This window comes from Bactrocera tryoni, chromosome 5 (genome assembly GCF_016617805.1).
Source record: "Bactrocera tryoni isolate S06 chromosome 5, CSIRO_BtryS06_freeze2, whole genome shotgun sequence".
Classification (NCBI taxonomy): domain Eukaryota; kingdom Metazoa; phylum Arthropoda; class Insecta; order Diptera; family Tephritidae; genus Bactrocera; species Bactrocera tryoni.
Window position 1 is genome coordinate 70,720,088 of NC_052503.1, and position 26,998 is coordinate 70,747,085.

A 26,998-nucleotide genomic window follows, 5' to 3' on the forward strand; every position below is an offset into this window, starting at 1 on the left:
CTTGCTTTTTTATCAAAAAATTTATTTTAAAATCGTTTCTACAGCCCATATTTCCTCTCATTGCCTTTATTAACCCATCCCTCTGGTAGTTTATTTATGTACTTTTAAGCATCTTCAAGCAAATATTTGCTTGTAGTGATATAATATTTGTATGTACATTTGTTTGTATGTATGCTCTAGAGCTTTATGAACTTATATGCTTTACTTACGTCCCGGGAATGCCGTTTGCGGAATGCCATTCGTAAAGACGCCATCAGCGGCGGCGGCAGCTGCTGCGGCCGCAGCAGCAGCGGGTTGTCCATTTGGCGTTTGAGCGCCCATATTAAAATTGGGCATGGTCGGTGAGGGCAGCGATGGTTGACCGGTGCCATTTAAGCCATGAGGTATTTGCGTAGCCAATGCGGCCATCGGATTCATATACGAGCCGGGTGCAGTGGCAGCGGCGGCCATTAAAGCAGCTTGCTGTTGCTATAGTTGTAATAAAAAAGGCGAAGAAGAAGAAGTTGTATAAAAGGCACGTTATATAAGACACAATGCATTAAAATGAAAGCGAGAAAAGGGAAAACAAAAGCAAACAACTATAAATGAAATGAGTGAATGGATGAGAAACGGAAATGCTAAAGTATGCAGATGATGAAGTTGTGCGCATAAATAAGGCAAGCAATTGGCGGTCACGGGTGAGAGAGAGAGAGTGAGGGCGCCGTGTTAATGTGCAGCGCACGGCGGAAGTGGTTAGCGGTATGTGAAAGTGTGACGAAAGCGGGGCCAAGGGAAGTGGTGGTGACGTTGAGCGTGATGCATTCATGGTAACGAGGCTGCGCGTTGCTGGTAGTTGCACTTAAATTGGTTTTGCAACAAAAGTAGCAATAAAAATGCACAATTTACGATGCGCAACGTGCAAGGGGGCAGCGTTGCACGCTGTTGGGGCATGGCTACTAAAAGCGCCGCATAGAGCATGCACTGCAACATCAACAGCAATGTCGCCGTTATTTAATGCACTTTACGTGACGCTGATTTGCACTGAAGTTGCGGCTGTTGTGCTGCTTGTTGTTGTAGCCATTATTGTACGGCTTTTTGCATTGTTTTCATTTGCGCACCCACAGCCTGCACGGGCTGCGTGTGTGTGTTTGTTGGCTGCAATAAAATGGTGCGCCTTTTGTTTTGACATTTTATGCGTAGCACAACAACAAGAGCCAAAGGCAGGCAAACGAAAAAGCAAGTGCCATTAACAATAAAAGTAAGTGCAAAACAATGCACACAACAACAACAACAACCGAAATCAATTACTCTGCATTGTATTTTGCAAAGATTTTTTATTGCCGCATAACTTTTGGCTGTTTTTTCACTCTCGGTTTGGCGTTTTTATGTTTTTATTTACGCAACTCTTTTGCATTATCTCCATTGCGTGCGCTGCATGTTTGCATACTTTATATTGTTGTTGTTTAATCATTATTGCATTGCGCTTATTGGCTTGATTCGTGAGTGTGTGTTTGCATGTGTGTATGTGCGTGTCTGCATGTGGTACTTACCTGCGCATAAGCTCCATATGGTCCAAATTGATTAAAGACAAAGGGATTAAGTAAATTCATATGACCCGCCATTTGTTGCATACGTCGTATCTGTCGCTCCTTCTCAGTATCGGCAAATTTCACAACAAGACTGGAGGAAGCACCCTGTGGCGCATGTTGACATGTAAATAAAATGAAAGCAGAGAAAATAAGAGCAAAGATTAAAAATGTGCAGTGTACGTTTATACAACACATATCGATAGTTAAAGCGCACACATACAGCCGCAAATATGCTTCAGTATGCGAGCTGAAAATCATATAATGTGGTATTATGTAAAAAGTATAAAAGGAAATAAATAAAAGGCACTCTTAAGTCGATTTCGAGCCGATTAAAGTGCGGGTGGCGGCAGCTGCTGCAAGGCGCACTTGCTGATTACTGACGAAAGTTGATTGACGGCAGCACGATTTTAATCTATTTTGTTTTAAAGCGTAACGGCTCTGAGTAATAAATTTTTGATAAAGCTGTAAAGATTTAATGAAAGCTAACAAACTTTATAAGCATCAGCATTAGTTAGTGCTTTTGCAAAATTTGTTAGTGTGTGTAAAAATTGAAAAAAAATTGAAGTAGTATAGGTTTTCGTAAGAAGCTTTCACCATTTCGATGTTAGTGGAAAGCTTTCGTACTAAAGCTTTTTTCGAAAGTGTTGAAGCTTTTTTATTTCACTACTCGCCACTATTATAAAAAAATGTTTACTCTAACATCTTTATCAAAGCTTAAAAAGTTTTTGATTATAGAATTATAAATCCCAAAGCTAAAATGAGCTTTTTATTAAAGAGTTATAAATCACAGCAATAAGAAATTTCTTATGGTTCACGTTTAAAAAGCTTTCCTGTTTCAAGACTCGTCGCAATTACCGAAAAATCATTATCTTACCACCTGTTCCAAAGCTTAAACGTGTTTTTTTATTAAAAAGTTATAAATCATAGCAACAAATATTTTTAATGGTTCTCGTTTCAAAAGGTTTCATTGAGCCCTGTCAAATACCAGCATTACATATGTACTCGTATATAGCGCTTTATTACATAAAAAGCTTTTAAACTTTTTTGGAAATAAATTTTCAACAGTGAATGATAGTTTTGAGGATTGTGTTTCATTAACTGATTTAGAAATTTTGCAAAGCTTTTTAAAAGCTTCATAATAAAGTATAAGTTAAAAAACAGTGAGAGCTTTTGAGGACTGCTTTCCATTAATTGATTACTCTTACTATTTTTCATTCACTGCGCTTAAATACTAAATTTATCACATCGAGTCCTACACAACAGTTCGTGCAAATGCGTCGGCTTACCTGTAGAGCATTAAATAAAAATAACAAGAAATCATAGCAACTTAATATCATTGTCACATTGATTAATGCGCATTGTAAAATCCTTTGGCCAAACAATAGCCTCTTTTAATTACAACACAACAATGAAATGAAAACAACAACAACAGCAAATAGCTATGACGCCTGTGACAGTTATGTCAGTAAATTGAATCGCATAATTATAACTGAAATGCAGACGTGCAAGCACACACATACACACATAGTTCCACATATGGGTGCTTGTGTGTAGTGTGCAAAAAGGCGCTGCTGCAAATTTTGCTATTGATTTGCAAAAATTTCTATAGGGACGAGATGCAATTACGCAGAATTTCGTGGCCGGGTATGAATGCATATGTGCCAGTGCCAGCGGGTGTGAGTGTTGAGTTGCAACATGCGCCGTGCGCTATGCTATTATTATGCTAATTAATAGACAACACTAATGTGTGAGGCAGGTTTGCCAAGCAACGCATACGAGAGCATAGACTTGTGTGTGTGTATATATCAAATTTGCCAGAGGAACAGCCTGACTATCAAGCATACAAGCTGCTAACGAATGTAAACTGAAGACATTCACTTCGTAATCATTTATTTCTATTCGATTTCAAAGCGGCAACAAGCAGGCAACAACGAACGGCTGAGGACTGAGGCGCGCTACAATTGCTGGTCACAGCATAAGAAAGCGTCTGCGTGGGAGTCGTTACAATAATTGCTATACATTTGTGTGTGCATGTGTTCACACAAATACATATACATACGTATATGCTGGCTCACATTTGGTATGGCGTGTGTGTGTCTGCTTGCGCACACATAAATAAGCGGCTTACAAATATGAAATACAAAAGCACTCAGTATGCAATTATTTTGATATTTACTTAAAAATAAATAATAATAATATTTCATGCTGCCACACCAGCTGCAGCAATGTCACTACTGGCAACGTCTGTAAGCTTGTAATTTTCCATGCCTGTGTGTGTGCTGGCGTGTTGGCATGATTATAAGCGAGAAGAAATATAACTGCATGTATAACATATGCACACACACTCACAAATATGTATGTATGTATACATAGATGTTTGTGTAAGCTCTTATAAGAACATATGTCTGTATGAGTGATACAAGCACAATGTGCTCAAACATTTTCCTATTTGCTTTGTAAAGCACACTTCAAGGCGCACCCACGCATTGACGAATGCTCATTCACAAAACAAAAAAATTTACTTATGTATGAAATAAAATAAAATTGTTGGAAAGTATACCTACATAAGTGCGCATAAATGCCTTTTCAAATACATATGCTCACCATTTCACTTGTCATCCACTATTTATTTATGCTCTTCGGTAGGTAAAAGAAAATTATAAGCGGATTTAATGCTTGCTTTTCAAATAACAATAAAGTACCGTACTTGTGCCATAATACATATGTACATACATATTTGTATGTGTGCACAGCTTAGTTAGTTTTTATAGAAAATACATTCCTTTGAAGTTACGATAGCGTGAAAGCTTATGCACACATGATTTCAGCTTTCAAAATTAAGATTTAAAAACTTCACGTTTGCTTTAAATATGCTTGAAAAATTCTTGGCAGTTTATGAAAATATAACGTAAATTTTTATATTAGAAAAGCAGGAAGAAACGTTAACATCAATTGCATCGAAGCTATAATTCCCTTCATAAATACATAAAAAAGATTTAATACAAAAATTTGTTTTTGTTCGCCCAGTTTTTATGCCAGCTACGTATATGTTATCGTAGTTCGATCTGAAACAAATTTTCTGAGATTGTAACGTTCCTTAGGATAATAATATACTTAAAATTTCGGGAAGGACAAACAGTCACACGGAGTTCAAATCGCCTTGTCATCTTGAACATTTATTTATATATAACCCTATATCTATCTCGATTAGTTTTTGGTGATACGTACAGCGGACATGTGAACAAAACTATTATACTCTGTAACAACATGTTGCAAAAGTATAAAAACAAAGCAGTCACTCTTTATTAGCATTGATATTAACAAACTATTTGAAATTGCTGTTATAATCACGGGCAAACAACAAAACAATGTAATTTGTTCGTTTTATGTTACTGCAATCCCGCCGAGTGATCCCCTGGAATTTCGCTACAGCATGCACAACAGTGTAGGAATGTTACATATTTGCGCATGCAAGCGAAGTTGTTGTCTCGTAATCACGAAGCAGTGGAGCAGCACTGCAAAAAATTATCAGTGCAGCCGATTGACAAAATGTAATTCATGTTCGTTAACATTCACTGTATATGATAGTCGTGTGTCCATAAGTGAGCGTCGGTACGTGATCGCGATCAAAGTTTGTGAAAAAGTAATAAATTAATAATTTAGTGAAGTTTTTGAGTTTTATTTAAAAATTACTCGAATTTGTTAATGTAAAGTGATGAGTGCGTGTGTTAATTAATTAAAGCGAAAGTGTGCAATTGCAATTTAGCAAAGCAGTACACAATGTGTGTCAATAAAGGGTAAGGATGTGCATGTATGTAAGTATGTACATGCATTTTAGAATGTGCTATAATCACGGGCAAACAACAAAACAATGTAATTTGTTCGTTTTATGTTATGTTGAATGATCTCTGTAATTTCGTAAGAGCATGCCCACAGCGTAGGAATGTAACATATTTGCGCATGCAAACGAAGTTGTTGTCTCGAAATCACGAAGCAGGGGAGCAGCACTGCAGAAAATCATAAGCGCAAGTGAATAACCTAATGTTAATAGAATTTCAATAATGTTCGTTAACATTATCTAAGTATGATAGTCGTGTGTCGGTAAGTGCGCGTGGGCACGTGATCGCGCTCAAAGTTTGTGAAAAAAAGACATTAATAATTTAGTGAAGTTTTTGAGCTTTATTTAAAAATTATTCGAGTTTGTTAATGTAAAGTGATGAGTGTGTGTGTTTATTAATTGAAGTGAAAGTGAAAGTGTGCAAGTGAAATTTAGCAATGCAGTGCACAATGTGTTGGTTTGGGAAACATGTTTCTGCATGCTCGTGTGAAAAATGTGTTTTTCTCGAAGATTCTGCGCGTTATTAATGAAGCAGATATGTATATAGTAGCAAATCTAGGTTCAGTGAGAAATTAATAAATTTTGGTGATAATAAATTATTTTCATTGTTCGATCGTAGCGTTTAAAATATCCGTCGTATGTTTAATAAAAAAAAAATTAAATATGTACATATGTGCAGGCAATAAAAGATAAGGGTGAGTACGTACTTATATATGCATATACATCCATTTTACATTAAACTGTTTATAGTTATACTATATGTATGCATGTTATATATAAACATATGTATAAATACATTTTTTATTTGCATAATTGTATGAACAAGTGCATATAATTTAGAAACTAATATATGACGATTTTAACAATTTTAACAATTTTTAATAAACCAAATTATGTAGAAAATAATATGCTACTACATTATTTTATATATTAAGCGATATCTTTTTCTCAGTATATAAAATAGGAGCGAAAATTCACATGATATGGTTTTGGTCTGGAATTTTCTTTTACCAAAAACAGGCGACCACCTGGCAGCCTCGTTCTTTGAGTCTCCCTCCATGTATGGCAGCTATAAATATTACACATATGCATATTTATTTTTTAAATAAAAGTTTAAGTCAGCAACAGTAAGTTTCTATATTTGTATATTCGTGGAATTTAAAACGCTATGCGTCAACAATTTGCGCAACTTTTACATAAAAACAAAATTTTTCAATTACAAAACGTTTTAATCGCATGCAACTTAAAAATAGTAAAACAACTTGGTAACAACAACACCACAACGTGAACATTAAAGAGGTGATTAATCACACTTTGCAACATTTACGCCTATTTCCAGCGCCGCTGATTGCATGTTGCACACAATGCGCGGCTTTGCAACATAAGTGTGCTGGTGTGTTTGCTATTTTCTTGTGTAGCGCCTGCCGTTATGCTCCAATTTTTTCGTCGGCAATTATTTACCTCATACATATGTGTAACTTTATATGACGAAGGCTGCAATTTTTGCTTTTATGCCTGTTAACTGCCAACCGAAAGCCCGGCGCTAAGCATACTTGGAACGGCAACACCTTCACCGTTTTTAATTACGACATACAAGTAGCCGTGACGGTGTTTGTGTGTGGCTATGCATGCATGTTGCTGCTATGTTTATAGCAAATGCGCGTCACATTTTGTGTGACAAAGAGCAACAGTCACGAATTTCATACCAGGAACTTAGGTGCCGCCATAGCAGCACCACAGGCGGTAGTCATCAAATAAACCGGTCAACTGCCTGCTTTTTGCCGGTTCGTTTTAGCTTGAGTTGACGTGTACACGCCGTTTTGTATGCTTTAAATTAGCCAAAGTGTGAAAGTGTCATGTTACGAAATATGATATTAACACCCATATGAACGCAACATATTGCATATATGTATGTAGGTGCCGCACTTATTTTGCAATATGTGCTTGGAAATGGTGTAGGTTTTGTAGTTTTAGCTCATTTGCGAGTAGCTGCTACGTTTGACGTCGTTCGTGTTGTTGCGTGTGACGTGTGAAATGCGCACACAACAGCTCGGCTTAGCAAAGGACGCATACATTTAGGCGTTTGTTGATTTGCGTGTCGGTGAATTTTGCTTGTGAGTTAATTTTAATCTTGTGAAAATTGTGCTGTAAGTGCCACTCATTTCACACTTCTATTGAGGTAAGGAACTAGTGAAACTGGATGTGGAGCAGGTGCTGGTAGCTGTGGTCTTACTACTTAATGAATCGATTATGAACATTTTGTACGCCTTAAGAACTTATGGGCTTTACGCACAGTAGTTAATTGATCAATTAACCGGTATTTGCTTTTTTGGGACCTTGAGGAGCCACTTTAAACTGCATTATAAGGTCAAAATTCCAAGGCCTTGCATACATTCAGGCTTAACATAAACTTTTCTACTTGGTTAAACCAAATATTATTTCAGTGAACCACCTATGTTCAGTCTTATAATTGGAATATAATTTGATAGTATTATATTCCAAATAAACTATATACTCTCAGTTAGAAGTTGTGGGACAAAAAAAAAAAAACTTTACGGAAAAACGATTTGCCATTAGCGGCTAGAAACTGCAATTAGACGAAAAGAAATCGCACTGAAAAACGTTTTTTTTTATGCAACAAAAATATATATTTTTCATGCACTCGCCAATGCATTAGTGAATGCAAGCGCCTAAGAGCATGCTACAGCCGTTTTTCATGTGTTCTTAACAGCCAATTTATTTGCAGTAAATATTATTTATTTCTCAATTAAAACAATATGTCACACCCAGAGTGTTATAAGCACACACATAGGCGCATAAAGTTTTTTTTTTTCCACATAAATGCGTTAAACTATTAAATAAAAATCACAGCCTCAACGTGTAAAATTTTTTTTGCCTTAATTTCTGCGCTAGTGTGTTGCCTCCATTTACGCGCTGCTGCGAATTGTATACAAATTCCATATGTATATGCTTTTTGCTTGCATTTTGCATGCTGGCAAATTTGTCGTGGCAAATTTGTGAAACCATAACGATAAGCGACCGGTGGAGCCACGGCTGTTGGCGGTCACCAAACATATTGGCGCTGCAAAATGGAAAAAGTCGAAATAATTGTGGAGTAAAAGGCAAAATAAAAGCTTATGCGCCTTTTAGGCGCTGACAAATCACACAATAAAGTCGTACGCATGGCAATTTTAAACACTCGCTTCGCCGAATGCACGCGGCCGAGTGTATTTGCATATTTTCAAATGGAAAACGAAAAAAACGGCAACGCAGAAGTGAATGCGCTAAACAAAACGCAGTCGTTGCCGGTTGCGCTTGTTGCACAGCCACAACCGCGCCTGAGTGAATTATAGCATTTTGCAGTGCTGCAAAAAGTATGCAACAGTCAGTGGAACCAACGAAATATGCCACCAAAAGGCGGTGCACCTAGTCTGTTGCATATACGAGTATAAAATAATTCGTGGCACGAAAGTCATGTTAACATGTCCCCAGCGTGTGCATATGTTTTGTGCAGTGGTGAGTGTGCGTGTGTGTGTAAAATGGTACGTGGCGCGTACACCACCACAGCGCTACCAGCGATTTCGCATGCGGTCTGCTTGTGTCTTGCTGTAGGTTTACCCACGTGCCACGCATGCCGAGGCAAATGAGCTGGCAACGATGAAGACGATAACAACGCCAATGCCACCACTACCATTACAACAAAAACTATAAAAGTCTAAAAAAACATTACCGGCAACAAGCAGCATGCTTTGGTTGTCGCTCCATAGCTACACATACACACACACAAAAGCACAGATTTTCGAATATCAACCAAAGGGTACACTGTTTAAAATATCCTCCAAGCTCGCGCTGTTGTATTTGCCCAGCCTCTGATATTATTACTGATTGTATGCATGCACTCCGCCGTCTGTCTGCCTGTCTGTTAGTTGGCTACTGGCGCCTGTTGCACTTGTTGTAGTGGCTGTGTTAGTACCCATGTTGCAGTTGCCAGATTTTGGTGTGCAATCAGTTTATTATATTCACAAGCGTAGAGGCGTGCTGATGGCAAAGGTGGGTAGGTAGTTGGTACGAGTATAAAAACAGCGAGGTCGCACATGAGTGCCAGTATCAGCGACCAGCTTAACGAGCTGTTAGGGTAGGCACAGTGCTTAAGAGCAGAGCACCAAGTGTGACAGCTTAACAAAATTTACAAGTTTAGTTGATATTTTTCTACGTTTGTCTTTAAAAGTTTTTTAAAAGTAGCGTGAATTTTTAGAAATTTCGTCCGCTGGGTTATTCAGTTTGTTATTCTCATGCGATTTATAAAAAAATTTGCATAATGTCCTGAATAGTTTGCCTCGAAGTTGGAAACGCCGGAGACCCTATAAAATATATACATATATGTATAAAGCATGACGAGCTCAGTCGATTTAGCCATGGTCGCCTGTCTATCAGTTCTCTCCTCTTTCGTCTGTCTTTATATACACAAATTAGTCGATCAGATTTTGAGATATCGATATGAAATTTTGTAACGTACTCTTTTCCCAAAAGACATTGTTCATTTGTCGGATATTTCCCAGATCTGACCACTATAGTATATAGTGCTTCTATGGAAATTTTTTCCATTTGACGAGATATCTGCACGAAATTTGGCACATTTTATTCTCCATGGTAATAATGCATTCTCCGAAGAAATTGTTCAGATCAGGTCACTATAGCATATAGCTGTCATACGAACTGAACGATCAGAGTTAAGTATGGAAAACTTTCTGATTTGGCGAGATAATTTCACTAAATTCGAAGTAAAATTGCCTAAAGTTATAATGCAATCTCCGAAGAAATTTTTCATATCGGGTTGCTATAGCATTTTGGTGCCATACAAATTGAACGATCGGACTGAAGATCTCGTAAGGAACTTTTTGTATATGTGAAAGATATTATAGGTTCAGTGAAAGTCAAATTCCTTTTGGCTTATTACATAAGCTCTTAAAAGCATGCTAAGCAAGTAACCTGTTTGAACATCTTTCATTTGCTTTGTATCATCTTTATTGTTGCAATGAAAGCTTATCTCAAGGGCTTTCATACCAACACAAAATTAAAAAAAAAGGTGTTACGGACAGAAAACTTTCTGATTTTCACGAAAGGGTATATTTAGTCCAAAAAAAGTACTCTTTACTTAATTACTTCTTGATAAATGCTTCACTGTGCTTCATCATATGTAAATATATGACGCTATATGCATATATATTTACATGTATATCTACCTAGCATGAACTGTTATCGAGTGCTTGAACAATAGTCACCGAAGCAGTTAAGACACACCAAAAAAAGCAGCGCAAAAGGACAGGATGTGCCTGTGGCTTGCATAGCCATTAGTGAGGCACAAATCAGGCGCATATGCGGCGACAAACAAATGCATATTTAAAGGCGCACAATAAGAGCAACAGCAGTGCACAGCAAGCAGTTATAGTAAAAGTGCTTAAAAATAGGAACCTGTCGCTGCGCCGGTAAAATCACAGCGGGTAAAAGTGCTTACAGTGCGGCTTTGTCGTGCGCTTTTACATGTGTATATCCAACTATGTATGTATATCTGTGTTTATGTATGTCTGTCTATATCTCTACTTGAAATTTTCGCATACAGCCTGACTATCAGCGCTTTGCTGGTAATATTCCCAGCACGATTGCTTGTTGCCTGCCTCGCTGTTATCCGTTGGGGCAACCAACAGGTTTACTGCCGGGCTTGGCTTGTTTTTGGTGCAACCTTTTGCTGTTGCATATCACTGATCCTGTTGGGATATAGCGCGCACACAAAATCATGTACTTACGGTGAACATGTGTATATACATATATGTGCGGATGTGTGTGTCAGCTGTTTTTGCGGTACCTCTACCAGTAGTTACCGCTTTTTCGTGTGCCCGAAAAAATATTTTTAAAATAAATGCATGTGGATTTTATTACAAGCCACAATAGTGTTGCTGTTATTTACAATAATTTGTTGTTTTTATTGTTTCTTTTGTTTTTGTGTCACTATGTTGGCTGTTGGCGTCAGACAAATTACATTTTAAATGCACTTTTGTGCCACAAATAAAAACATTTTCACGCAAACATACATAAATGTCGACCATGTAGTACGCAAATTGGTGTTAACGGTGAAAGGTGTTGGTGCAAATGCAAGTGTGCGTATATGTATGTATATTTGTAAAGTCTGAGAAATTAATTGCGCTTACAGGGGCGCGCTTGATAACGCGTAATTGTGTCTAATGTTTACATTAAAATTTGTTTGGATTTTGAAGCTAATTTAATATAAATAATAGAATATAGAAATAAAATTGGAATTTTTTTTTTTAATTTTTTGTTGTAAATTTCGTTAAAGAGAGCAACTGATTGTGCTAAAAGACATACAAATTTGTTTCTATCAATAAAAGACGAAAAGTGTTGCATATTTTAAGGAGACATATTTTTTTTTTAATTTTCTAATAAAACAGTACATTTTTTTTTAAATTTTCTACTGCTATTTGTTTGTGAACTTCCTTAAGAAGAGCAAATTGTAATAATTTCCTTAAAAAGAGCAATTTTGTGTAATAAAATAATTAACAATTTGTTAAAAATTATGAAAGACATAAATTATTGCATATTTTAAAGAGCCATCACTTTTTTAATTTTTTATTTCGATTTGTTTGCAAATTTCCTTAAAAACAGCAATTTAATGTGAGAAACGCTTCGAAAAACAGTTCTTTAAGTCAATGAAAGAGAAATAATGTAGCATATTTTAAGGAGTCACATTTTTTAAATTTCCATTACTTTTTTTTTAGAAATTTATTTAAAAACAGCAACTTAGTGTAACAAAACAAGTCGGAAAAAAATGTCATATGAAAGAAAAAGAAATAATTGCATATTTTAGGGCGTAATTTTTTTTTTAATTTTTCATTTCTACTAAATTCGTTAAAACGAGTAACTTGGTGTGATACAACAACCGAAAAGAAAAAATAATTTATATTATATTAAATTCTCTTGAAACCCAAAAAATATAAAAATTATTGCATATATTTAGGAGCCATATTATTGTTCTTTTTTGTTACTACCAAAATCTTTAGCTTCCCTTGCAATATTTTAAAATTCCTAGCACTTTCTGGCTGAATAATCACAATATTTTTGCGCCAATATGCAGACTGAGTACATAATCCAGTTATTAGCGCCTTAATGTAGGCAATATTTTAAATAAACTTGATATCTAATTGAAGCTACTATCAACACCCTCCTTACTACCTTCTGTGAGCACTTTTTCAATATTTTTTTTTATTATTTTTGGTTCCACTTCTCCATTTTATTATTTTTATTTAGTTTAATAGTTTCAACCCAAATGCACATAAATCATCCCGCAAAAATTGCGCGCTTACTCACAGGCTGCCAGTCAACAGCAGAAATGCAGCCCCTCATTATTGACTTCCTGATTGCTTGTAAAGTAAACGCCTCATGGCAAATAAACAACGCCCAATTCGACACTTTCAATATTAAAGTCACTTGAAACTTTGCCAACACAACAGTGGCAGCCAACGTGGCAGCAACAACACACACATAGAATACCATAAAAAAGGGCTGGCAGCAACGGTTGGCAATTGAAAAACATTGAAGCGAAAAAATTACGCCCCGAAAAAATTGCCCAAAAAGGAATAAGTCAAAGCACATTAAAAAACAATAAAATTATTAGGTACTTGAGGCCAAAGAGCAAAAACAAAAAGAGTGCAAAGTAGCAGCCACAGCTTGAAAATAATAAAAATGGCATAGCACAAATAAAAGTCCAAAACATGTTGCACTTGGCGCTTTGGCCTGGCGAAATTTCGGTTTGTGTGTGCATCAGGGCGATTTGCCAGCCAGGCGGCGGCAGGCTGAGCTAATAGCGTCACGTTTGCCAGCCGGGAATGTGCAAGCCGCCATTTGCTGCTGCTTGCCGCCGCTATAGCGTCGGCCAAGTAAGCAAGTGGCATGCAACATGCGATTGCTGCCAAACGTGTGCCGTATGCTCAGTCTGCTGTGCCTTTGTGGCACATTGCCTGTTGCATGCAACAGCGCCGTTGTTCGTACGTTCGCTCGTGTGTTTGCCCGCCGTACCTTTGCTTGTGCTCGTTGGCTTGCAACGAACAACGTGTTGAATTTTTCATTTCATTTGCGGATATTTCAACTTCAATGGGATTTTCGTGTTTTGGCAACACTTGCCACTTTGTGTTGTCGTTAGCAGCTCACTCATAGCGGCTGACTGCTTGGCTGGCGTTCGCCGTTTGCCGTTTGCCATTTGCTAGCTGCTTGCCACTTTGCCACATGCTATGCCATTGCAAGTGTTGCATGTGTATATGTGCGTGTGTGTTGGTGAAGTAAGTTCTCCTTTGGCAGTCATTTATGCGCCTCAGCGGACGGAAGCGGAAGTTGGAACTTCCTAAGCATATATTGCGGTTGTTTGTGTGTTCATACTTTGTAACAATAACAACAGCGAAAACTTCAACAACACTGCAGCACTAATATAGTGCATACTGGCAACAATGTGGCAAGTTGAATGATGATGCGCTTTAGCGTTGAGGTTAAAGTGGTGTAATTTAATAATGAAATATATGTATATAGAATGTAAAATCTGCACGGAGTTGCCTGCTTATCTGTGTGTGTTGGCTGTTTGCTTTTGCACGCTAGCTTAATTTGCCGACGATTATGCGCCTCCAATTATGCAACGAAATTGGATATGAATTAAATTTTGTGGTTTAAAGCTTTACTAATTCATCGTTAGTGTTTAGCGGATTTGAACATCATTGCATTTGTGGTTAATTTTCCTTTTTACATGTCATTACGAAATTAATAAATAATTGTGGTGGATTTCAGCTAATTGAAAAACTAGCTGCGGCTATATAAATGTCTTTAAAATAATTGATTGCTATATTCTGTAGTCTACAGTGAAAGCAACTGTTACTGGATTGCAACATAATACATTTGGACTGAAAAAAATAAAAATTTGCACATAGCGCCTAGAAGTAGACTTTTCATTTGTGAAGTGGCAAGAATACTAGGTATTTCTTCAGAAAATTTTTATTTTCTTAAATTCCTTGTTACATTTTGGGCTAAACCTCGAACAATTTTAACTATTTTATTGCATAATTTTAGCCACGCATTATTCTAAAAAGTAAAAAATTAAGAACAATCATAATATTTATATATGTATATAAATGCTGTCGCTTGATAGCTTTCAATTGTTATTGTATTGAAACATGGGAAAAATTAGCATAGCGCGCTTGAAAGTAGACTTTAAAATTTTTTGAGTTGCAAGAAGAAGAAAGCAAACAATAAGCTGTTACCACAACATTTATATATACGCAACCGCAACTGTTATTCAATTGGAAAAATTGCAAAAGTGCCTAAAAGTAGACTATTCATATATTAAGTGGCAAGAAAACGATTTATTTTTCCAGAAAACATTTATTTTCCTCAATTCCTTTTAAATTGTGAGCTAAATTTCGCAGTATTTTAATTATTTCTACATACTTCTAAAGGAACCACAGTTCTAAAATATAAAAGAAAAATAATTGTAATCTAAAAATGTTTTTAAACGAAACCTGTTGACGATTTAAAAATGTTATTTAATTAAAACCTAAGAAAATCTGCATATGGCGCCTAAAAGTAGACTTATACGGCGCATAAATATAATGTATTTTACCAGAAAATTCTTATTTTCCTAAATTCCTTTTAAAACTATAAGCCGAACTTCGAAGTATTTTAATTATTTTTCGCATTAATTTTATTATTTTATTTATTTTAAATATTTTTTGCATACTTTAATGCGCATGGGTTTTTAAAAAAAATAAAAAAGAAATTGCAATCATAAAATATATTAAAAAAAGCCTGAAAATTATGTTACTGAATTGTAATATAAAAAAAATGCATATTGCGCCTAAAAGTAGACTTCTCATACATTAAGGAAATGGTTTTTGTTTGTCTTCTTTTCACTGAAATACTTGTTTCTTTTTTACAAATTACTCTTAATTATACATAAGCTTCATAGAAAAGTACTTGCATATTATTCTTGGAATTTTGACAATTCTGAAGCTTCTCAAAATATTGATTTCCAATTCAAGGTAGCTTTAAAGATTTGGTTTTATGAATTTCCATAAAATTTTTTTGCAATTTATAATAAAAATGCGTGTACACCAAAGAAACGACTATTAGCGCCTTGGGGTATGCTACATTTTGTTTAAACTTGATGAAATCCAAGAATGCGCTTAAATTTTCCTGGACTAACATATTGTTTCAACTAATTATAATGAATTAAATATAAAATATGTATAAAATATTAGCAAGTCTACAATTTCAAACAAATACAATTACGATTTGAAATTTCCAAAAGTGAACATTTTGCGCTCGACGGACTTTTTTAATTAAAATGCATTTATGCGTAGTCATATTAAAATTAATATCAGCGATTTTTCCAACTAACTCCACTTTGAGCATTTTCCGGAAACTTCTTTTCAACTTTTACGCTACGACAATCACCGATATGTCACACTCAACAAAACTTGCTGTTGCGGCAACTGAATTAATTACAAATTCATTGTCGCATTTTAAATTTTTCGGTTGTCAACAGCGATTGAGATGAATAGATTTGCCCACCAGAGTGCAGCAGTAATAGACTTTTTCGATTTTACGCTACTACAAGTCACTGCCATGCACATACACACCCCCCGTGGCACCGCAAATGTTGCAAGTATGACTTCATACCACTATTAGTCGGTCGCGTTTAATCTTTTCCGCCAAATAAATCACTCAATTGAAGTGAAAAAACAGTCAAATTAGTGTAATTCCCGCAGCGATATGGTTACAAGCGACAGCGCACACAACCACACACACATACATCTGCTAAAGCTGCCATATACTTTTACACGCACATATACAGCGCGGGCCGAAAAGTTTTCGCCACTAAATTGCAAAAAATTGAGTAAGTAGTAGAAAAGCGACAACTGCCAAAAGTAGTCAGTAAGTAAGTAAGTATGTGTGTGCCGAAGTAGTGGCAGTAGACTCTAGTCGCTTAACTTTCTGCTTAGCGCCGAAGTTCAGTTGAAGAAAAAAAAATCAAATGAGAAATAAGTTGAAAAACATATAACAACGCCGAGAAAAATGCTGCCATTACGAGCTTTGCATGTCTATGTGTGTGTGTCTGTGTGTGGCTTGCAACATAATATGGCGACGTTGGCGAATGTGGCGGCAACTTGCGCCTCATTGCACGCTATTGTGCCAGCGTAGCCAAGCTGCCAGTGGATTTCGTATATTTCACGTCTTGCCACTTGTAAAACCGCATCAAAAGGCAAAATACTGGCAGTGCACCCTTCTTTTAGCTAAATCCGCGCTAGCTCAATGCCTCACCGTCTTAGCCTTTATGCAAAATCCATGACGGAGAAAATCGTAGTGCACGCTACTCTGTTTTTGTTGCCTTTGTTGTCGTCGTACAGTCGTCTGCTGCTTGCAGCCCATTCGGCTTAAATGCTGTCGTCATTGTGCTGGCAATGAAAGTACTAAGGCACCAAACCACCGGCAAGCTTTTACAACTCTCTGTCAACTAAGCAACGCTGCGTCGGCGATGTAACGGTGCGGGTAGTGGTTGCGATTCGCGCACAAACTTATTTAATTCACTACGTTTTTTGCAATTTAATTCAATTACATTAAAAAAGTTTTCTCAGCTTTGTATGCTGTGCACTCTATTTGCATTGCACGCTTTTAGGCGGCTAGGTTTGTAGTCAGCGTTTGCATTTAAAATGCTTTAAAAGTAGGAAATGCCTTTGCTTAAATGGTTGTTTGTAGCAAAAATTATCAGCTGTTGAGGTTAAAAGTTTGCTCGCACGAAAAGAAATTGGCGAGCTTTGCGGTTTCTAAGTTAGTCTAATGATCTTACTTTGTAAGCTTTTTATTGAATATTATTTAACCAACTTGTAGCTGTTTGTCAATGAAGCTCAAACGAAATGTTAATGTTGGGAAAACTTAGCTTGATTCAACCTTAAATAATAAATGAAAATTTACATTACAGAAACAGTTGAGTTTTCGTAGCTTTTGGGTGTTTTTATTATTCGGATTATTTATATTAAATGGAGCTAAAAAGCTTTCAGAGTTTTCAAAGAGTACTATGTTTTAAGTTAATCTACAGCATTTTATGGGTAGTATTTAATTAATGTATGGAAAATGAAAATTCTTAATAATATATGAAATGAATTAAGATAGCTTTTTTGGAACTTTTAGTAATGTGTTGTGTGCATCCATAATGAAAAGTATCATTATTATTTTGCCCAAAATAACTTAAATCGAGAAAGCTTTCAAAGCTTTTAGTACTGTGTCTAATGCTTGCATACTGAAAATTCTTGAGAACATAGTAACTCAAATGTACTTCGAGGAAATTTAAACGATTTTGTATGTTAAATGATTTTAAACGATTTTGTACGTATTGTTCCAGTAATATCTGAAAAATTAAAATTTTTAGTTCCATATTGCTAAAATATGTATAAAAATTCAAGCTTTTCAGAAAGCTTTTTTCAATCTTGATAATCCAGAAAGCTTTATTAGCTTCAAATTATTAGGCTATGTGTGTTTTTTTTTCATTTATACACGATAGCAAATACTATTATATCTTGGAGAAAGCGACTTTAGATTACTGCGAAAGCTTTTAAAAGCTTTAAAATTAAAGCGTTTTACAAAGCTTTTTTAATATTAGTAATCAGGAAAGCTATATTATCCTAAAAAAGTCACTTTAATTAAAGCGGAAAGCTTTCAAAAGCTCCAGAACTAGAGTTTTTTAATAATTCTTATCATTGATAACCAAGAAAGATTTATTAATAATTAAGAAAGTTACAGCAATGATAGAAAATACTATTTTGTCTTGAAAGAAGTGCCTTTAAATAAAGCAGCAAGCTTACAAAAGCTTTTAAAAGCTCTAAAGCTGAGGCGATATGCTAAAGCAACATTTGTTGAATATTTTTAGAAACTGCTATAACTTCAAGTTTACTATTGTGCTTAATTTTGTGCTCACCAAACTCTGTAGTAAATGTTTAATTACATTTCACGAGATTTAAATTTAGCAACACTCACTAATTCAATGAGCGTGTCAAGTTGAGTTTTTAATCAAGTGACGATTCACTTAGTTCATACACGCTTACAGTTCATATATTGCGTAAATAAATACATATGCGCTATTTTGTGTTACAACAACAAATACATTGGAAACATAAAGGCACATACAGCAAAAAGCTCTTCATGTACATTTGCCCCCGGCAACTAACTAACCAACTCTTACCTTAATTGAATTGCAGCTGCGTCACCTTCTAAACGAATTCAATCAATAAAATTCAATGCTGTTTACGGCCAAGCTAGAGGAGGGAAGCATGTTGCAGATAAAGCACCAGAACCACAAAGTTGTAGTAAACAAAAGCCCTTGCGAGTTTTGCTACCTTCTGTTGTTACCTGCCTCCTCCCACACTACTTGTTTGAGCATCCCTGGTTTCCAGTAATGTTGCCTCTAGCTTTCACATTTTGCTTCTCCCGTTTTACGCTAAGCTTTTCTTCACATTTGTTTTCATTTTTAAAGTGTCCGTATATGTTTTTGCCAGCACTTCAATCTCTCAATCACATTAAATTACTTGCACTCAGGCGATAACATTACGCCAAAACATACACTTACATACGTACATACATGCACGTACACATGCGCATCCTTATTATTTACTAACACAGCTGCACAACGCTGCTGCTTATGTGTGACACATTGTTGTAGCATACTTTTAGGTATTGTTATATGGTGTGCGATAAATACACTTTGTATTTTAAGTATCTCATCACAGTTGTTGCTAATGTTTGTATGTATTTGTTGTTAAATTCTGTTTTTCTTGAGATGAGTGTTGGTGAGGTACGACAAAGGCCTGCAGATATGTTAGTATATCCACATGCGTGCGGAAGCTGAGCTTAGTATCTGTGTGTGTTAATGCTGTTTCTACTCACAACTCCTTACAGGCACACAACAAAAACTATGTAGTTGCACAACAAAGTCGTCAACTTTTCAAAACTTTTGCCAGGATATCGAAGAAAAACCCAATAGCCGAACGTTACTCAATAAATTGTGTAGAAATTAGTAGACGGAAGCGACGAAGTCTAGCTAGAGTGTGGAGAAATTTATATATATGTACATATATACGGTTTTTTGTAGTTGTTGTGCTGCCAAGGCTGCTCGAAAGCCTACACTTACCGCTACCATTGATTGGTTTGACTATACAGCGCTGCTTCTTCACCATTGTCTAACACATATGCAGGGAGCGAGTGAGCTGTTTTAACCTCCAACTCTCTAACGCTGCTGTAACGTATCTTTTATATTATTGTTGTTTTGTAATTTTGCTAAAATTCTCATTTGCTTGAGTAAAAGTTGACGTGTAGCCGCAGCAACGGCAAAAACATGCACAGCATAAGTAACCATGCAGCCAGTGAAGCGCAACGTCCTTGCCACAAGATATGCCTCATCCTCAGCTGCCACATGTATTGTCTTGTTTAACCCCATACAAGTAGCAACGCTGCCATGTACCGTCAAAGCCCATTTATGCCTACAGTTATCTGTGCAAAACGGCAAAACAACAATAATAACAGCAACAACTAAATGTACAACAAAACCGCTAAAAACAAGCCAACAAAACTCAACCACAACAGCAAATGCAACAGTCAGTTGTTTGAAGTCAGGCAGGCAGGCCAAGTGAAGCGTGCAGCGCCGGCACTCATCGAAAGTATGTAATGCGAACTTCGACATTCTTAAGCTGCAAATGCCTAGGCGTGTGGCCTGGCATGCGCGTAGGCAAGATGCCCGTAAAGACGGCGTTGCTTGTGTTTTTCGTTGCCTGCAAGCGACACACTTGCCTGCATGGCCTGCATGTCTCCCTGTCTGTTTGCCGCTCGTTCGGCTTGTTGACTGCCTGCTTTCAATGTTCAAGCACTCTTGTTGCCTGCCTCGAGTAGGGCTGTTGCTTATTGCTTGACTGGCTGCCTGCCAATGACTACTCGTCGCTTTAGGTTAGGCTTTGCTTACAAAGTGCTCTACGCCTCACATACTTGGCCCAACGGCCTTACAACCTTGCCTGCATAACAAATTTCTGTTATTATTGTTATGACTGTTGTTAGTACATGTTATTATTATTGCTGTTGTTGTATGGCTTCTATACCGTTTGTTGTTGTTGTTGTTGACCACCAGTTTAGCGTTAACCACTCTGCCGTTGACTTTTGGGTCTAACAGCCTGCATGCAAGCATTTTATTCAGTCTCCCGTCCTTACAACTCATTGCATTTATAATATGCCAAATATTTTTGCCAATAGAGCCATTAGATACAGGTATGCTTTATAAGTTAATATACCAATATTTCTTTTGTGCTACCGAAATATTCAAAGTCTATAGTAGTGGTAAAGATAGCTTGCCACACATACATGGCTTTGTGCAGTTGGCAATCTCCTTCAAGCGCCTGTTGCTTTCAGTTCGTTTTGTCTGCCCTTTTGGCTGAGTTGTAAATTTGCTGTATTGGTGCATGCCCCAGCATACAGTAGTTTATCATCATTGAAGTGGAAATATTTGAACTGGCTATTCAATTGTGTTACTGCTTAGTTGCACATACAGACATTAAAAGGCGACCCTTCTTCCTTTTATAGCTCTTTTTAGCTATCATTTAGCAATGTTAGTTTAAAGTCTATCTGAAGTGTTGTTATTTATATGGAATTTTAAACTGAAATTTTAACGCTCAAGTGATTAAAAAATTAAATTTTTTTGGACTGCAATTTCGACACTCAAGTATTAAAAAAAATCATTTTAACTCTTTTTTTAAATTTAAGATAAGATATGCGCTTGAGTTAAATATGAATATAGAAGTTTTTAACGCCAAGAGAGTATCGAGAGAACAAAAACTAGCGTTTTCAGTTATAATTGCCATATAAAGTTAGCTGTCTTCAATTTGCAAAAAGTTAGTGAGTAGCGAATCGAACAAGCTGTAGCAGTTGTTCAAGCAGTCCAGCAGCATTTGCGGTGCAATCTTGAGCTAACATTTTTGAAGCTTGCGTAATTGTTTTATCTCTAAAGAAGAGGTGGATAAATCCTTTTTATTTTTGCGCCAACTACACTTTAGTGATCACGTGATTACAATAAGTATTCATGCTTTAGGTTTTCTAGAAATAATTATGTTATACTTGAAGTTATAAATTCCTAGAATCCATATAAAATTGTTGTAAATTAAATTTGGACAGTCACTGAAGTAATTTACACGAAAAAAGCAAACTGGTATAAAATATAACAACAAGTATACAGGCTATAGGTTCTCTATAAATATTAAAATTAGATTTCAAACCACTTTGTGGGTACATCAGCATACTATTTTTTTGCAACAACTATACTTTAGTGATTACATTATATTTCAAGTTTTAAATTGCTAAAATCACAAGAAAAAACAAAACTGGTATAGAAAACTGGTATAAAAAACTGGTATAAAACATGCCGTTATGCCACTTTGTGGCTACATCTCTATACTATGCTGTATACTATTCAAGCCCCTAACGTTTTTGTTGTTTTTACTTGTAAACAAAAAAGAAAAAGGAGCAGTGCTCACTGCTAACGAGCAATGAAATGGCGAATTGATGGGACCCCGTATCACAAAATAAGCCATATACAGCAAAAAATAGCAGGAATTTAGTTATTTTCTTTATAGAACTTTATTACTGATGGATATTAGCGTTCGAAAATCAGACCAAAACTTTTTAAAATATTAGTCAACGAGCACTGAGAAGTATGCTGTCTTATGTTATGAACAAAAAATTTTTGTATTATGTATCAGCAGTATTGATTTGTTAGAAAAACTAGTTTGAAAGGTATTTCAAACCATATATTGAGCTTAGAAAATAATTAACATACGTTTTTTTAACTTTTTGGGAGCCATAGTAATTCAAAAATTGTCTGGAAACTACCACAAATATCTTTAGTAGTTGTCAGTTGCTTTTTATGGTAGTACTAAAGCATTGTTGAATATTTTTTATATTTTCTATCTTAAAAAGTTATGTTTGCAATTTTTTAAAATTTCTTATTTAATGTTTTCCTTTAATTTTTATTTATTTATTTTTTTTAATTTTTATTTAATTTTTTTTAAATATATTTTAAAAAAATTAAATAAAATATTAGAGAAAGTATAAAGAAATAGCATTAAATTAATTTGTTGACTGAAAGTAAAGCAAAATCTTCCATTTATATGGAAAAAAATCGTCTTTAAAAGCCCTACCGGAAATGAAAATGAAAGAGATTCTCTGCAACTGTTGCCGCCACACAATCACAGGCGTATGAAAGCAATTGGAATTTACTACACCACTACTACTAATGCACTTGTAACGAAATTTAATTTCAACATGATGAACTTTTCAACAACGACTCAACAACGTTTTTGAGCAAAGTCAAACAAACGAAACGACGCCGTTTGCCAGTAGTTGTAATGTGTGCCGTTGATCCCCTAGACTTTGAGGGGAGGAATTAACAATAGAGCAGCAACTAGCTTGTGCCGGAGACAATCAGCAGAAGTGAAGAGATGGTGAGCCGCAAAAAGAAGAGATATATGTATATGTAAATGAGTTTAATGAAAAGCACAAAGCTGGAAGTTGAATATATATGTACATACATTTATATATATACATACTTATATACATATATACACTATAATATGTATAACTTTGCATGGATATGTGTGTGTGTCTAAGATAAAAGCGGCAAAGTGATGAGTGATTGAAGTTGCAGGAAGCGGTGGTGTAGCGGAGCGATGCAAACATTTTAGGTGATTGCTTGCAGCAGCCACAGCCAAACGACGCAGAAACGCAGACGGACACGGACATGGACAAATCTCCTAAACGAGTTACAAATGCCCTAATGTAGTTAAATCAATGTGTGTGGCAGCGACGAAAAGCGGAAAGACAGTTTTTAGACGGTCGAAGACCACTGAAGCTGACTGGTAGATGCATACAAATACTTACATATAAAAATACATACATTTGCACATAAAAACTATAGGCTTTGGGCTTGACTAAACGCTGCAAATATGTATATGTGTGTGTGTGCGCTGACTTGCAGCAGATTGGATTTTATGCAGCACATTAAAATAGCCAGACTGCGTTGCTACATTTGCTGCTGCCTTTTTTGCCATTATCTACATGCTTTAGCGTTGTTGTTTTTGTAAGCTTGTTGTTAGCCGCTATTTTGCGCTTCATTGCAGCAACAAGCATTTGGAGTGTTTGTACATTTCTATGCTTTGTATAACTGTTTTGGTTTTTTGCTTTTAAAAAACTTGCAAATTCTGCTTTTAGTTGCCGGTATGCCTAGCTTTTGGTTGGCATAAGTTGCGTTGAGAACGGTTTGCTTTAAATATACTCTTATTATACCTTGAACACAGGGGAAAATTACGGTGAAACTATAAAATATATGTCAGGTATGTGAAGAGTTGACTCTACTTAGCCATGCTCGTCTGTAAGTATGTACGCGATTTAGTCACTTAGTTTTTGAGATATCAATCTGAAATTTTGCACACGCTCTTTTCTTCCCAAGAAGCTTTCTATTTGTGGGAATCGTCGATATCGGCCGAGTAGTGCGTATAGCTGCCTTATAAACTAACCGATCAAAATCAAGTTCTTATATAAAAACTTTTTGTTTGACAAGATATCTTCAAAAAATTTGATACAGATTTTTGCTCAAAATAACAGTACAATCTCCGAAGATATTGTTCAGATCGGACCACTTTAACATATAGCTGCCATACCAACTGATCGCTCAAAATCAAGGTCTTATATTGAAAGCTTTTTCATTTGAGAAGCGACTATTAGCGACTATCGCTCAAGATAAAGGTAGAATCTCCATATACAATTGCACATACATATATTTAAAGATCTTTTCAAACTCTTTTATGTTGCAAGAAATACAACTGTGCAGGGTATTATAGCTTCAGTGCAGCCAAAGTGAATCTCTTTCTTTGTTTTTATTTGGTTTTTGTTACTGCAAATTTATGTTGCTTTTACTTAAATGACATTTTGGCGTAAAATTCAATTTGTTACGAACTTTTTGCAGCAAAAGCTGACTGTAAATGTATGCATGTAATTGCTGTATGTATGTGTGCAACAGGCCACAAGGCCAGCCTAGGAGTTATCTAAGATTTATAGTTTATGTTATGAATATTTTAGTATTTTAGAAGATTTTACACACACACACACACATACACTGTCGCGTTTTTGCGCTTTGCTCACTGTTGCCATATATAAATTATTTACGTGACTAAAAGCGCTAAAGTGCCACTCAACACCGCCTAGTGGTATGCAACAAAATGCATTATGCGTTCGTTTGTGTGTGTGTGCGGCAGGTTTTTTGTCACAAACACGGCTGTTTGTAAACATGAAATTGTTAATAAAATTATCAATATTTCATTATGGTTTTTGCGCGCTGCGTGCCGTACATGTGTGTGTGTGTGTGTGCTGGAAATCTCTAAAGCTTACGGCTGACCGCATGGCATGCAACACTTTTCAACGTAGACTTTGCGACTGTTCAATTTTTGATTACGGTGCTTGTTTTTCGTCTATGCAATTACATATACATACATATATGTAGCTGTGTGTGTGTGTGTTTGTTGTTTTCGTTGACAAAGCGTGCTTTTTATACACACAGGCTACAATATGAAGAGGATTAAATTGCATTTATAAGTATTTCGTTTGCTGTGCATAAAATAAATTAAATTTACTCGCTCATATATATGTATGTGTGCGTGTATGTATAGACGCACACAAACACAACGTCATTTAGCTAAACGCACGCACACGCATTTGGGCGCATATGAGCGTTTAACGAGCATGCATTTTGATTTAAATGAAATTAGTGTACTCTCATTTATATATATATGTATGTATTTGTGTGTGTGGGTGTGTGTGTTATGGCAATGCTTTGCATTTGCAATTGAATTGGCATATTTTACACAATATTTTCCAGCAAAACTTAATGTATTTATTTATTTGTATATGCATTTGTTTGTTTGCATATTTGCAAACACTTTCAAATGAAAATATGCATGTAAGCAAATAGTGAGCGCTTGCATACGAGTATATCTGTGCAGAGTTTGACTTTGGCAAACATGACACTTTGCTATGTGCGTTTGGTTATGAATTTTTGATTTGAATATTGTATGCATACACAGCTGGATGTGTGTGTGTTGGCACTGAAATATGCAAATTGTTGGTATTTAACCAAAAATGTTGCTGCCTTTGTGGCTGCGTAACTCAAATAATTGAATTTGCCAAAAATTTGGCCTCTATTTTAAAGTTTGTCATAAAGAAATTCATTTACATGCGTTTAAGCGGCATATGCAATTTAGTGTTTGTGCTTATGAATACTGAATTTTGTGCGTAAATGGTAATTGCTTACAAAAACGTTTATTAGTTGCATACTTTTAGGCGCATAAAGTTATTAAATTGCTTTCGCTGGCAGTTTTTTGTGCAGAAATTATTTTTGCTTTAAAGAAGAAGGTTTTATTGAAAATAAAATGGTTACTAAGCCACTTTTAAAAGAAGAAATTGAGAAACTTTTGAAAATTGAAAAGCTTTAAAGCTTCCTTTTGAAATTGAACAGTCAATAATTATGGCAGAACCAAAAAAAATTAACTACGGTTGCACAGTCGCTATAATACCTTCTACATGTGTATTTTTTATGGCATAAAAGCGTATAAAAAGACATTTATGTTGATTTTGATAAATCAGTTGGTGCGGCAGCTATATGTTTTAAAGGTCCGATCTGAACAATTTAATCGAAGATTATAGCGTTGAATTAAATAATACAAAAAAAATTAAAAAAAAAGTTTTCTATACAAGAGCTTGAAGGTACAGCTGAATGCCGACGCTGCGTATACGTAATCCTTAAGTGTAATATAAAACTTTTTTTGTGAGAATATTCTAATAAAAATGAGATTAATTTTGATAAGCCAGTTGGTATGACAGCTATATGTTTCAGTGGCCCGATCCGAGCGTTGCATAAAATAATACTCCACGCCAAATTTTATGTCGATATCTTGTCATATGAAAAAGTTTTCCATTCGAGAACGTGAATTTGAACGATCAGTTTGTATGGTAGCTGTATATTATAGTAGTCCGATCTGAACGATTTCTTTTAAGATTTAAGCACTACCTTTGATAATAAGCTGTGCCAAAGTTTGTGAAGATATCTTGACAAATGAAAAAGTTTTCCATACAAGGACTTGAATTTGATCGATCAGTTTGTATGGCAGTTATATGCTAGAGTAATCTGATCTGAACGATTTCTTTGGAAATTGTAGCAATACCTTGAATAACAATCCGTGTCAACTTTTGTAATGATTTCTTGTCAAACGAAAAAGTTTTTCATATAAAAACAAATTCAACGATCAGTTTATACGGCAACTATATACTAAAGTCGTTCGATGTAAATGATTTCTTTGGAAATTGTAGCAATATCTAGGATAAAAATCTGCGTTACATTTCATGTAGGTAATTTCTCAAATAAAAAAGTTTTTCATACAAGAATTTGATTTTGCTGGATCAG

The 26,998-nt window shown here is 35.7% G+C and overlaps 1 protein-coding gene across 7 annotated transcripts in view; it reads right to left on the reverse strand.

Annotated features, from left to right (window-relative positions):
• LOC120776614 (CUGBP Elav-like family member 4) overlaps positions 1-26,998 on the reverse strand; it is a 975,983-nt gene that overhangs the window by 10,043 nt on the left and 938,942 nt on the right. For all 7 annotated transcript variants that reach the window (XM_040107404.1, XM_040107406.1, XM_040107405.1 and 4 more), the window contains 2 exons: positions 1,530-1,673; positions 210-468 (listed from right to left, as the gene is read on the reverse strand). In XM_040107404.1, the coding sequence (XP_039963338.1) occupies positions 210-468; positions 1,530-1,673 (403 nt within the window). The remainder of the gene's footprint in view (positions 1-209; positions 469-1,529; positions 1,674-26,998) is intronic.